At 34.7% G+C, this 13,806-nt stretch overlaps 1 protein-coding gene across 2 annotated transcripts in view; it reads right to left on the bottom strand.

Moving 5' to 3' along the window:
- LOC149803089 (prominin-1-A-like) overlaps positions 1–13,806 on the bottom strand; it is a 215,064-nt gene that overhangs the window by 176,772 nt on the left and 24,486 nt on the right. For both annotated transcript variants that reach the window (XM_089952675.1, XM_089952676.1), the window contains exon 3: positions 10,325–10,536. In XM_089952675.1, coding sequence (XP_089808801.1) covers positions 10,325–10,536 — 212 coding nt within the window. The remainder of the gene's footprint in view (positions 1–10,324; positions 10,537–13,806) is intronic.

Below are 13,806 nucleotides of genomic sequence, written 5' to 3'. Positions count from 1 at the left end.
CTCGCCACCGATGACATAAAAAAACTAATTGAGGATGAAATCGCTGATACGTTAAATTTAACCAGTGTTGACCCGGGCGAAATAGTTGTATTTCAAGACCGCCAGGGTAAACTGAAATCCAGTAATGTGTCGCTGAATGACGTTTTAATACGAAATAATGATGCCTCCGAGGACACTATCGCGCTGTATACCGGCGACGGACGACTTAAATCAGGTGAATCCATCTTGACGATAAATGGAAAAATAAGTACACTTGACAACAATTATATATCCGTGTCGGATTCGTTAAAAAAATACTATTTCGGAGTTTACAACGCTGTCGGGCCAATTTTACACGTTACGAAAAAATTTTAACAGGGTTGATAACACCATTAATAAATTCTTTGGTAAAAAAAATACCAAACCGGAAGAAATTACAATAACTATAAATGATATCACTGTGTATGGACAGGAAATAGGAACAATCAAAACTGATGTTGAAACGAACAAAGAGAGGTTATACGTGCATACACGGGAAATAGGAACAATCAAATTTGATGTTACAGCGATCATAAATAATGTAGACGCGCATACACTGGAAATAGGAACAATCAAAACTGATGTTGAAACGAACAAAAAGAGTGCAGACGCGTATAAACAGGAAATAGGAACAATCAAAACTGATATTGAAACGAACAAAAAGAGTATAAACATAAATTTTTATGAAATAGGAGTAGTCAAATATGATATTGCAGAGATTAAAAAGAATGCAGACGCGTATAAACAGGAAATAGGAACAATCAAAACTGATATTGAAACGAACAAAAAGAATATAACCATAAATTATTATGAAATAGGAGTAATTAAATATGATATTGCAGAGATTAAAAAGAATGCAGACGCGTATAAACAGGAAATAGGAACAATCAAAACTGATATTGAAACGAACAAAAAGAATATAACCATAAATTATTATGAAATAGGAGTAATTAAATATGATATTGCAGCGATTAAAAACAAACTACCGGAAATGACAAAAATAAAAATCCCTCATGAAAACACCATCAACACAGTATACACGATTCATTATGAATCATTCGATTGGACTCCTACGAATAATACAGTAAATATCACCGCAACTGTTAAGGGTATTTATCGATTGACATTGATTTCAGCGATGCAGTTTAATATATCATCGTCGAGTTCATCCGGGGTTAACAATATAATATCAACAATTATAAACAAGGACGCAACTGAACAGTTTACAATTAGAGCCGTTGATAGAAATTTAACCTTGTCAAACATTACATGGTATGTGGAATTTGTAGCGAATCTAAGTAATTAAAAACACTAGCTCTTTTAAAATAAAAATGACCACCAAGGTAATTGAATCAGAGGTATCACCGACGTCACATCAATATCGATTCAATACCGTAAAAGAATTCTCCGCAAATTTGAAAACGCTTTCCGAACAATACCGTGTAAAAATAAAAAAATACCGTCGTAAAATAACCGCCATCGACGTGGCCGTGTACTCGGTGTCAGGTATAGTAGCCGGTACCGGTGTTATTTTATCCACGGTGACCATGATAGCCCCGATCGCTGTTCCAATCGCTATCTCCGCGGCGACAACAATTGCTGGAGTCGCCAACGCAATCACTAGAAAGATATCATCGTGTGCTCAGAAAAAACTCAGCGAGTATACAGTAAAACATCAAATAGTATCCGACGCGTACTCGAAATTATCCGGGTTGATCTCGTTGGCGATAGATAATTCGTTTATATCCGATGCTGAATTCTCCACGATGGTCCAGTTGTATGACTCCGCGATGTCAAAAATCGAGGATTTTTCAACTGGAAGCTGGAAACCACGTGGCTGAAACAACTTCAATGGGCTTAAAACAAGCAGGTTGTTAATATTAAACACTAGAAACGACAAATAATAATAATGTCGCTGAACCCCGAAGGGTTTCAATTGCTTCAACGGATCGCGGAGAACACCACTCCGGTACAAACAAGTATGATATCGATAACGTCAACGAAGCCAGAATTCAATGTAAACTTCCCTTCTCCGATTCCAGTAAAGGAAATAGCGCTGGCAAAATTGCGAGTATATCACAGTTGGCCTAATATCCGAGCGGAAGCATTTAACGGACAACAACCTAATAACTCGCTGGTTTTTGCATGGACAAATAAACCCGATGGGACCCCAGACTGGAATGAGGTTACAATACCAAATGGGTCATACCAAGTAGAACAAATCAATAAAGAATTTCAACGCAGGATAAAATCGATCACTGGAAAAGAATCAAAAATCGCTATTACGGTTCATGAACCGACGTTATCGTCGACGATTGAAATAAGCACACCGGGGTATATGGTTGATATTTATAACAGTTCAATAAGAACCGTACTAGGTTGGCCCGAGAATCCACCTAATGAAATCCCCGCGTATTTGCACACGAATGCGCAATCGTATCATGAGATTAATCCCAGTTATCTGGATGATTTGTCTATTATAAGAAACACGTTATTACCCAGCGAGTTTATATTTCAAGACAGGAATACCATGCAATGGTTTTTTCCATATAAGAAAACTCCTGAATCGTCCGCAGTGGTCACAGTTCGTTTAGATGATATCGCTAGTGTGTTTGCCGAGATTAATCATAATTACCAATTGCAAGTAGAACAGCTACGGCAAACAAAAGCACGAAAACACGTTGAGGTGTTAAATCAACTTATATCAGACATGGAATATATCAATGAACGAATCGTTAAAATAATATCCGATAGCAGCGATGGTAATAAACAAAAATTCCTAACCGAGTATAATATCACAGAAGCCGATTTACCCGATTTCAAGTTTCCAGGATACAACGCGCCAAAACTAAGAAAGTCTCTTAATGATTTTCTTGGTCCATCAACTATCCTCAAACACGATAACGGAGATGGTGGTAGGCATATTGCTCCATACAACGTAAATATCGCATCGGTGATAGCAATCAATCTAGTGTGCGATGTTATCGAAGGGAGTTACCAGGTAGATACCAATCAATCAAATCAAGCTCAACAGGGGTATATCCTTTATTCATTTTCACCAACAGCCCCTCCCGGATTCTTAATCGTTGAGAGCCCGATTAATCCGGTCTATATGCGATGCCATAATCGGTTTTTAACGAGAATTAATTTTAGACTTACCGATCAGTCAAATAACCTAATTGATCTACAAGAGGAGGAGTTAGTGGTTACTCTGTTTGTAAAATCATTGTAAGCAGCAGGGGGGGGAATGACATCGACGCGGTCGTCGCTGTGCTTACCGGACGCTGACGACGCTGGGGATCGCTGAGTGCAGAACGTATTAATTAAACCAAATGACGTCACCATCGTGTAGGATGGACCGAAGTCGTTTTTTTTTACCAGCGCTGACTACACCGGATCCGCTGAGTGCAGAAAGTAATAATTAAGCAAAATAACGATTGGACAAAATGTCCGATTCGCCCCCCCTGCTGCTATGTGCAACAGCTCTGGCATTCCATAAGTAACAGCTTATCTCTGGTATATAGTTATAGTTCTTATGTTAAACTTACCATGTATTCTTTTGAAATCAATTGCCCCACCATTTTTGGCAGATGTACAATGCACTGCTGTTACATGCTACTGGTTAGTTGGCATTACATAATAAGGAAGGCAACACATGAAATCCAATAAATGTCGCTACAGCAAAGCGCTGAAATATGTGATCTCTCTGCCAAGGTGTAGATAGGATTAATATAACAGCAACTTGGCTAGCGAAGATGATTTGGCTATAAAGTCGGTATGTGTAGCTGAATCCACATTTGATGCAGATTCTGCAAACATAGATTTCAGAGATGACATATTTGTTGTCGTGGTTATTGTGCTTTTATGAGATGGGATTTCTGTGTTTCACATGATGTAAGTTATATTACCATAACTGATTTTAAGATCAATTTTATGGGAAGAAAAGAATGAATATTCAAGTCCCTATGAACTTGATTGCAACAAGTGAAATTCTCATTTCCATTCCATTATTCATCAACTGAAAATGAAAGTATCAGGAGGCAAAGAATGTTTTTCAGTCGACCAATCAGAGGGCAGTATTCCATTCAGCCCATTGCACTTGCATACTAAGCACATACAATCAAGACTATGTCAACCAGAAGCTTGGGAAAATGGACTGGCATTCCTTAAAGGAATGGTAGTAAGTCAAATTTTGTGTAAGCATACAAATTTGAATGCCTGCGCTAAACATATAGTACTAAAATAATTACTATGCCAAGTGAAGCTTGAAATAGTAGCAATGATTCTTAAATTGGTTGCGTAAGAAAGCCACAAAGTAGTCCTCCCTTGTTATTATTATATGTATAATATATTTGTATAGGTAAATTATAAGCAATTATACGAGCTCCTGTGGCTCAGACATCTCAACAAACTTTAGACACCAAAGTCGATCCAACCCAGCTGTATGCCACTTGAATTTTTAAATAATCCAACCATAATAAACTAATGTCTTTAATCCTTTTGGAATTGTGTCTGTTTAAATGTAGTATAATTCACCTCAACAAAATTAAAACAATGAAGTCCGCCAGTCCTGAAGAGAGAACTGAAGGGTGAAACCAGCAACTTCAGTCATGTATTCACAGGCTGTATTATGATAAATATGCTACAACAGAACAAAATGTGAGGAAAAAAAATATGGATTAAAAAAAACAATTAAACAAGAATTTTTCATATGCTGGAGATTACAGTGGCTGAGTGGAGGGAGGGGAAAACGGAAGAGAAAATCCCTCCAGTGCTGGACGTTCACATGTATGCTACAGATGCATTCATGTACTTATTTCTGTTGCAGTTTATGCTATTTTTTTTGTTATGAAAAGAGCAACAAACCTTCGAACAAGTGAATAAAAAATATTGCATTCACACCTGACAGAAGTGAAATAAAATCACTCAAGTTCTGACAAACCCATTCATGAATTCTGTTTAACATAATGATTAATTGCTTTTGACATCCAATCAAAGCATTATAGAGTGGTGATTAATACTTCAGAAAAAATACATGTAGGCAACATTTTTATTCAAGAAGAACTAGACTTTGGAGTATTAAGTCATGTGTTCATGCCCACTGGCAGGAAAATATCTTAATTTTTTTCACTATGCTGCTATTATGTCTAGTATGGTATACTTTTCTTACCACTTATGAACTTTTCCAGACTACAGTTTCTGTAGACGTGGATTTATAATCGGTCAACTTCAACATAATTCTCAAGATTGCCTAAAACTGTCAACATTTCAAGCATCAAAACGTAATTTGTGGTTAATCTTAATAAGCATTTTAGCTTTATTTATTCAACTCAAATTTGTCAAAACTAGTCAAAACATAAGCAGAATCATGAAAAACTTTCATGGCAGAAAAATCTTTCTGACTTGAAGAAAGCTGGTGATCAAGGAATACTGAAATAGTTATCGAAGCATGTACAATAAAAATGTTACAAATGTTAAGTGCAACTGATTACAATAACATCCACAGTAGTGAGTTGGTGTCCATATTTCATGAGAAAGAGACAGAGAATGGGGGGGGGGGGAGGAACTTGACTAAAGCATGGTTAATGATCTGGAAATGCTTCCGAACAGGTTCATCCCATTTATCTGTATGCAAAAGGAAAACTAACAGAAAAAGTAAAACATTTACTTCATGCTGAGGTTTACTTTATGATATAAAATATACAGGAATATAAGTGATTTACAAACAAAAGAATGGCTAAAAGTTTATCCTGGTTCAAGTAAGTTTCAAGATTGTGCATGGATGAGGTACTTATAATTTCTGTTGGTAAATTGTGAAAGGCAGGAATTAATTTTGATATAATGTGATGCTACTGAAGAAGAGCCGAAATATCAAATGGTGTACATATCATTAGTAGGAAAAAAAAGTCAAATTATATCTTTGTAACTAGTCTGATGCAAGGCTATTGTCCATTTTAAAGATCTAATCTGACTGCCACAAGGATATTGGAAGACAGCAAACTGATAAATAAAAAAATTTGATACTAGCTGTATTGATCTTAAGTTTTTCTTTCTATCACTAATTTTTCATTTACAAGAATTAAATAATGGAATAACCTGTGGTTATACACGATTTACTAATCCACAAGTACACTATTTATTGTCAATGTAATGGCAAAAAAACAAACTGCAGAAGAGATACTGTTGTACTTTGAGGCTATTAGTTTGCAAATGAAATTAACATGTCCCCTAGAAAAGAAAACAAACCATGCTGATGTCTTCTGTTGTGCTTAGTTATCAGTTTTCACATAAGCATTTATCTTCGAAAAGTTTACATATCAACCTTCATGTATCTAGGATGACCTTTTGATATCCATTTGTGGTAACAAAAACAATGCTACTTTGATGCAATACAAAATAGTACAGTTTTAAATTAAAATAAAGATATAAAATCTTATTGCTTTTACTAGCAATAACTTTTCCTTTTGGACAGCTCCGGTGGCCCAAGTCAGGTTAGACCATCTTCCTCAGATGCAGGAGATTGCCCGTTTGAACCCTGGCCATGTAACACAAAAGACTTTAAAAATGGTACTAGCAGTTGCCTCATTTGGCACTCAGCATTAAGAGGTTGGTGTTAGGACATGAGGCCTGGTGTCAGGAGAGTGTCTGGGTGGAACATGATACTACATGTCTGTGGCATGATACTCCAGTTTAGACATCACTATAAACTGCTGCACTGCATACGTCATGGTGATACGACTCAAATTTAAACTATATTAAAAATCCAAAAACGCATACTTTTTGCTTTTGATTGTTCATGCAGCAACCACCAGAACTATGGTCTCTCAAGTTTTAATCACCCCTCTGTAATGCTGAGAATGGATGTCAGAAGAAACTGTATATGATATTAATAAGAACTCGTGCATGGGGTAACCATCGGAACTTGTGTGATTCTGTTTCACTTCAGTCAGGTATGAATGCAGTATTGTAATTACTTTGTCTGACATGTATTGTTTCTTTCACTGTGGGAGTATGGTCATTAAAAAGTATATTGTATAAGCTGCAAAAGAAACAGAGACAAGAATGCATCTGTAGATTGCAATAACACAGAATTAAAAATAAATTAGATTCATTGTGCAAAATGTAGTATTAATACAATTTATGAGGAATTGCCATTATGTCAGTATTATCTAAAATCTCTCTCTCTCTCTCTCTCTCTCTCTCTCACACACACATCTGGATCTGCAGAGAGATGGTGAACATTTTTAATCCTCTCCACTCTCTCACTACCACCACCGTGAACAGTGGACTTTTAAAAAATTGTGTACGCTCTACTTGATCTCTCTAGCGGTTGACATCTTTGAAGACTGCTGCCATAGTGGTCATATTGGATATAAAATCTGTACCAATGTAATTAAGAACGACAACACATTATAAGAAGTCTTCTAGTGAAAACCCCAAGTTGAATGAAGTATGTATTCCTGTTTCCAAATGGTTTCTCTGAAAGGGCTAGGATTTATATTGCACAGAAAACCATATATGGTTAAGAGCTAAATAAAATAATTCACCCATGTTAAAAAAAAAAAAAGATGATGGACACACTGACCTTCTTTAGTTGTAAAGATGGAGTATTAACAAAGATGCATCCAATTACCAAGTTTCATGATAAGAACATAAACAGCATTCAATTAATGAACTTTAATCACAACATTTGACAGGAATCGCTGAAGCATTAAATATACATTACAGAGATCTCGTATTTGCAATAAGTTGCATAGTACATATCATGATGCATATCCTACCCAGGTCTCAGGACTCTAGGTACACCAGTATACATATAACATGCCCAAAACTTATCATTCTAGATATAATTTTATGTATACTTAATGCAAAGAGAACAACCTCTGTGGTCATGAGCTAAATACAACAACTTATCCTAAGCCAGTAAAATGTAAAATATAGGTTACAGTTTCCTTTTTCTGTTATAATTGTGTTAGACTTTTGCTGTAAAAAATATGCATATAATATTTTAGTTCGATAATTCCAGCATGAGCACAAACTGAGAAATAAATGAAAAATAAATTTAATTAAAGTACATTTGAAAGCATGACATATGGGTCACAGTGACCTAAAGGGTGTAATACTTGAACTACTTTTAAATTTCTCCCACTGTTTATTGAGCTGCTCAACTTACAGTGAATGAAAAGCAACACAGTGAATGATGGGCGAGACTGGGCCAAGTTATTTTTATATGGGCAAATCATAAAATAAAATGCATATCAGGTATGTCATTTGTTTATAAATGAATAAATATTAATTCATGTAGCAGGAAGATGGGCAAGTTATTTGCAGGAAAATAAGATGAATATGTCATTTGTGTACCAGGAAGATGGACTTGTTATTGGCAGGAAAATAAGTTGAGAATGTCATTTGTGTACAATTGAGATGGGCCAGTCATTTGTATACCTGGGAAATACAAGCCATTTTTGTACAAGATCTACGGTTTCAAGTAGATAAACACATTGTGCATTAGTGAAATCAATGGATATATTAGGAATATTGGAAAATCATTGTGCACCACTTAGATGAGGAAGACAGGCACTGGTTTTTAGGTCATTTTTACCTTATGAACTAAATCTTAACTATTCACCCTGGCAGTTTGTACCCTGCTTCTGATTTTCGAGACAAAGAGGTTAAAATATATATATATATATAAAAAGGCATAAAACTAAGTTATTTCATTCACTAATTTGTATTTTCTAACATGACGATCACCATACAGTCCCTGACAATGTCATCATCTTCACTTTTCATTTATAAAATCCAAAATGGGGTACAAACTGCCATTTGGGGGTTGTGAATACTTTACTAATCTGCAAAATATATTATAGCCATCTGAAATTACAACACATACACACCAGAAAGTTGTTCCGAGACGATTAGAAATGTGTTTATGGGATATGAATGTGCCTCTACAGTGAGATAAATGCAGAAAAGTTAAATGGATGCATGTATGGATAAGTGCAACACTATGTCAATATTCTTGAAGGCGCTTAAATATGGTACAACTTTATCATCAAAATTCCATACTTCTGAAATTTTTTAAAAGCAAGCAGTTACTGGAGAGCAAGGCAATTTAACACATTAACCCCTGGCGACGAGTTAATGTGGCAGGAGGTAGTAGCCTACTGCTGAGCTCTAGCGTCAAGGACATGCATGATACACTAAAGTGGGTGGTATTATACAAAGGTAGTCAGATGTATATAGCTCTAAAATGATACCAAATAATCTGGAATATCTAGTTGCACTACAAAATACAGATTAAAAAAAACTAATTTTTTGGAACCGACTTTAATCTACCCAAAATTCGCCTGTGGTCGGAATCTGATTTTGTATCCGGATTTTAGACTTTTTGGTCTCAGATCTAAGGCAGACCGGTATGAACTGCAAACAGACAGATGAACCTTTGCAAAAAGTAGGGTAAGACGGGCATCTGGAATAAAGAGTGGTCTTGATATGAAAATAATGGGTCCATTAAGCAAAAAAAAAAAAACTCCAACTTTTACCCTTCTGCTCATGCGCGAGCCAAATAGGCAATGAAAAAACGATGTTTCTAACACAACTAGGCATTAGGTTATTGGAGAATCACCTGGAAGTATTGGGATGTTTTCAGAAATAGCTTTCAAAATGTGTTTCCTACTTGAATTTCAGGTGAAAATGACAAAAACCTCCATGGGTTAATGTGTTAAGAAATTATCTCACTACCGTTCTGGAGAGAAAAAGAAAGGCAGAGGAAAATGTAAGGTGTGTGAGTTGGTTGGGTGATGATCGGAATGGATATGCTAATCTAAGAATGCTTATGTACAATGACCTCAACAGTTAAAAATAACTGTCATGGGAGAGTCTTTAGTAATACACTTGACATGTATAAGTGAAATGTGAAGTGGACTACTTCTTCTTTTTCAGCATAAAATAAAAAGGTACAAGATCAAGGACAAAAGTATAAACAAATTATCCAACAAATTTTTGGCTCAGCATGACAAATGCTCTTGTAGGAAAAAGAAAAAGAAGTTCACCTTTTCAGTCATCCAATAATCATGTTGTGATGATTACAGGCAATTTTACACATTTAAAACACACAAAGAGAAGCCTAACAAAAGATCTTTAGTCGCTACACTAAAAATGAAATTAAGAAACTCATTTCTGTGATGATTTTTTTTCTCTTTTTGTCAATTGTTTGCATTGAACTAATCAGCTCCAATTACCCATCAATCTTATTTGTTACACCTAGTAAGGGCACAAGAAATACATGTATTTGTTGACTTACAGCATCATGGTGGAACAGGCTACCAGTATTAAGGAAAAGGTTATTCTCATGCACTTGGCATTTTTGGGGTCACTTTTGTCTTTGGTGTTGGCACCACATTTCTTGCAGCAACATAAGCAGCAGCAGTAACAGCACCCTACAAATGGCATGGCCAAGATGAAGAGCAAGCCAATGATGATGCAGGCAGCAAAGGGACCAAACACATGCACTACCTGGGAAGAAAAAAAAAGCACTTATTATTAAAGAACTAAAGAAAACAGCAATGGAAAATTAAAATTATATAAATAAATATATGTATATGTCTCAATATGACACTGATGCATTCAGCAATATTATGAATTTAAAGGTTCAGTTCTGAGCAAAACAAAGGCCATAAAATCCATTAAATTTTGATTAGAAAATGGTACAACTCAAACTTGACCAAGACCTTGTTACTGTAAATCCTCATACTAAATTTTATTTCAGTGGAAGCTAAATTCACTGTTATCAAACATGATTTATATGTACTTTAGCTTTGTACTGAACAAGTTCTACTGTAAATTAATATGTCTGTGCAGATACCTCCAGACTGGCATAAATTTCACAAGCTTTGTACTTTCATAAACTGTATATAGTGCATTTGCCTTGTATCTTTCTGAGTTGCTGCCACCATTGGTTGGTGAATCAAACAGATGTAAATCTAAAAAACAGTAATAACTTCATGCAAATAAACCCTCAATGAAAAATAAGCTGGAATTAATGTTTAAACTCTCCCATCAATAGTTGTAATAAACTGCTCAATTCAATAAAGGCAAAATCAAATTAAACAATATTTAAAAGTAACAATGAGGTCAAGAGAATGCACATGGAGATTTGGACAGAAAACTAATATCCTCCATGCCCATGCCCAAATTAGAAAAAAAAAAAAGTGATCTGCATTCTGACTAAAACACAAACCATGTTAGATAATCCTCTTTGTGCAACTATGCAATTAGTGAAAACACACACATACACATATATGTATGTATGTATGTGTATATATATATATATATATATATATATATATATATATATATATATATATATATATATATATATATAATTGTAAGGTTTTAGTAAACAACTGTATAAAGCTAATTCAAATCAGTTTTCACTAACATTGACCACAGAAGCTATAAAATGGGTCATCATATTTGTCTGTGAATGCAAGTTTGCATTATTTCATGTCATTTAAACTTATATAAAAGAAAGCAAACATTGTATCTGCTCAAAAACAGAACACTATATTTTCCTTTGTCAGGTCTCTAGGACAGTTAAATAATGTATATTAATAGTTCCAGCCAGTCAAATTCTCTATCTCTCTGTCTCTCACTCATGAACCATATATGTGTACTCTTAATTTTTTTTAATAATGTCATATTGTATTATCTATCCATGTATAACAAATGTACAACTTTCTGCAGGGAAAGAACTTTTTCTAAGTTGTAAGAACCTGTAACCCAATCCCATATGGAAATAAAATATATCTGAACTGAATAGAATCCTCTTCAAATAGAAAAGCATTTAAGAATCCCTTCTGTCTTTTCCTGTACTAGGATAATAATAATAATAATAATAATAATAATAATAATAATAATAATAATGGGAGACACAACATGATAAAGAGACACAATAAGATAGAGATGCAACATGATACAGAGACACAAAATGAAAAAAATAGAGACACACAACATGATACAGCCCAGAATCCATGGTTTGTTCAGACTTAGGATTAAGAAGTGCCTATACTGAGACCTGTTGTAGATTCAAAAGCATAACAATTTCACAATGACTTTTGAAAGCAATAAAATACATGCATTCTGATAGGTGAAAGCGAAAGATCAAGTGGTATAAAACGTAAACAGACATGGCCCATTGACCTTGGGATGTACAACATACACAAGCTCTTAACCATAAATGTTCTTGATCTTTCCTTATGTAGTTTTTGGATTATTTTTTTGGCAATGAATTCAGACACATAATGATCTATGACAAAATGACTCAAAATTATACTTATGTATCCATGTTTTACATTGAATAATTCCGGATACACTCTTAATTGATGTAGAGACTGGTTGGTGAATACTTCAACTATTCCTACTACAGATAAGTACATGTATCGGTGCATGGTTCTCTGTGAAAAGTGAAATATTAAATATGCAATCTTTGTATTCACTATTTCTTAAACATGCATGGCATTACTGATATACCAGTTTACTGTGGTATTTTTTCAATGTACATCGGTAGTTTCCGTCAGCAAGGAATATATAGAAATTTCCAAGGAATCTTGTTATGACTTTAATGATATTTACAGTGTGTTTTCATTATTAAAAACAAAATAGACTTACAAAAATATCCTCTTTTACAATATATATCACAAATTAATGGTGACACATGTAATTATATTAGTGATCTTTTAATCACATCTTGACACTTGTCACATATGCAACATGGTGGTCAAATGACTTGTGAAACTGATTAAGGAAAATCCACCTTTTAGAAAAAATTTGGCTTGAAAAAACAAAGAAAAAATGTCGTTTCAGTTATTTACTGGCATATGTGAATGTGTCAAGTAAATGTATTCACTTGTATGACTGCAAATCATCCTATGATTTTCAGGAGTGCACTTTGTTTTCTGGATGTTTAATGTTTACTGGTCCTCTCTGATAAGATATCTTGCCTGGGTGTGGACATCACTCTCAAAGTTTCCCTGCCTATTATATCAATAGTATAGTTAGAAAATTGTTGGCTTCAGAATCAGCACTTCATATTTTTATCAATAGGACTTCAAATGTTAGCACTATGTCATTCACAGTACAAGCTGTACTGCAAGATTAATCATCCCAGCGTAATTACAGCTTTTTTGATTGCAACTTGTCCAACAATTAAGCATAGCAAATTGATCTTCTCTAAGGTACTGGACATTTAATTGGGGGGGGGGACTGATTTTCATTTGAGCTATTTTCTTTTCTTTTATCTCAAGATAATTAATAGTTTTTCGTAATAATTTCACAGATATAAAATGGCATTATTTTGCTATAAATCAGAGCAAGATATTTTTGCAGGAAATGACAGAGACTTGAATTGTTAGTCCCAAATAAAATTGCAGTATACCATGGTACATATCATGGTACATTGAGAAAAAATGCAGTAAATTTTTTTTGTCAATACCTAGCTCTACTATTTCAAGTTATTTCATATTAACAGATCGATTTAAGGTGGTAATTGTGCCACTGAAGCATGTACTTTGTACCCACTCTTATATCCCACTCCATCTTTATGTACAATCTAGGGGATAAGCATGCTTCATTTTCTTTAGCTAAATGACTTATTTGGCTATTGTATACTATGGTACTTAGCACAATGGCATTATGTGGACCCCAGCCATTATGCTAAAGCAGGGTTTCACTGTACCTGGTGATGTTTCATTTGGTCTCAGTGGGACAGCACTTGCTTCATGAATT

This window comes from Sinohyriopsis cumingii, chromosome 3 (assembly GCF_028554795.1).
Source record: "Sinohyriopsis cumingii isolate HCF-2022 chromosome 3, ASM2855479v2, whole genome shotgun sequence".
In the NCBI taxonomy this organism is placed as follows: Eukaryota; Metazoa; Mollusca; class Bivalvia; order Unionida; family Unionidae; genus Sinohyriopsis; species Sinohyriopsis cumingii.
Note: the sequence above shows the minus strand (reverse complement) of the source record. Positions and strands in the feature narration are given on the sequence as shown.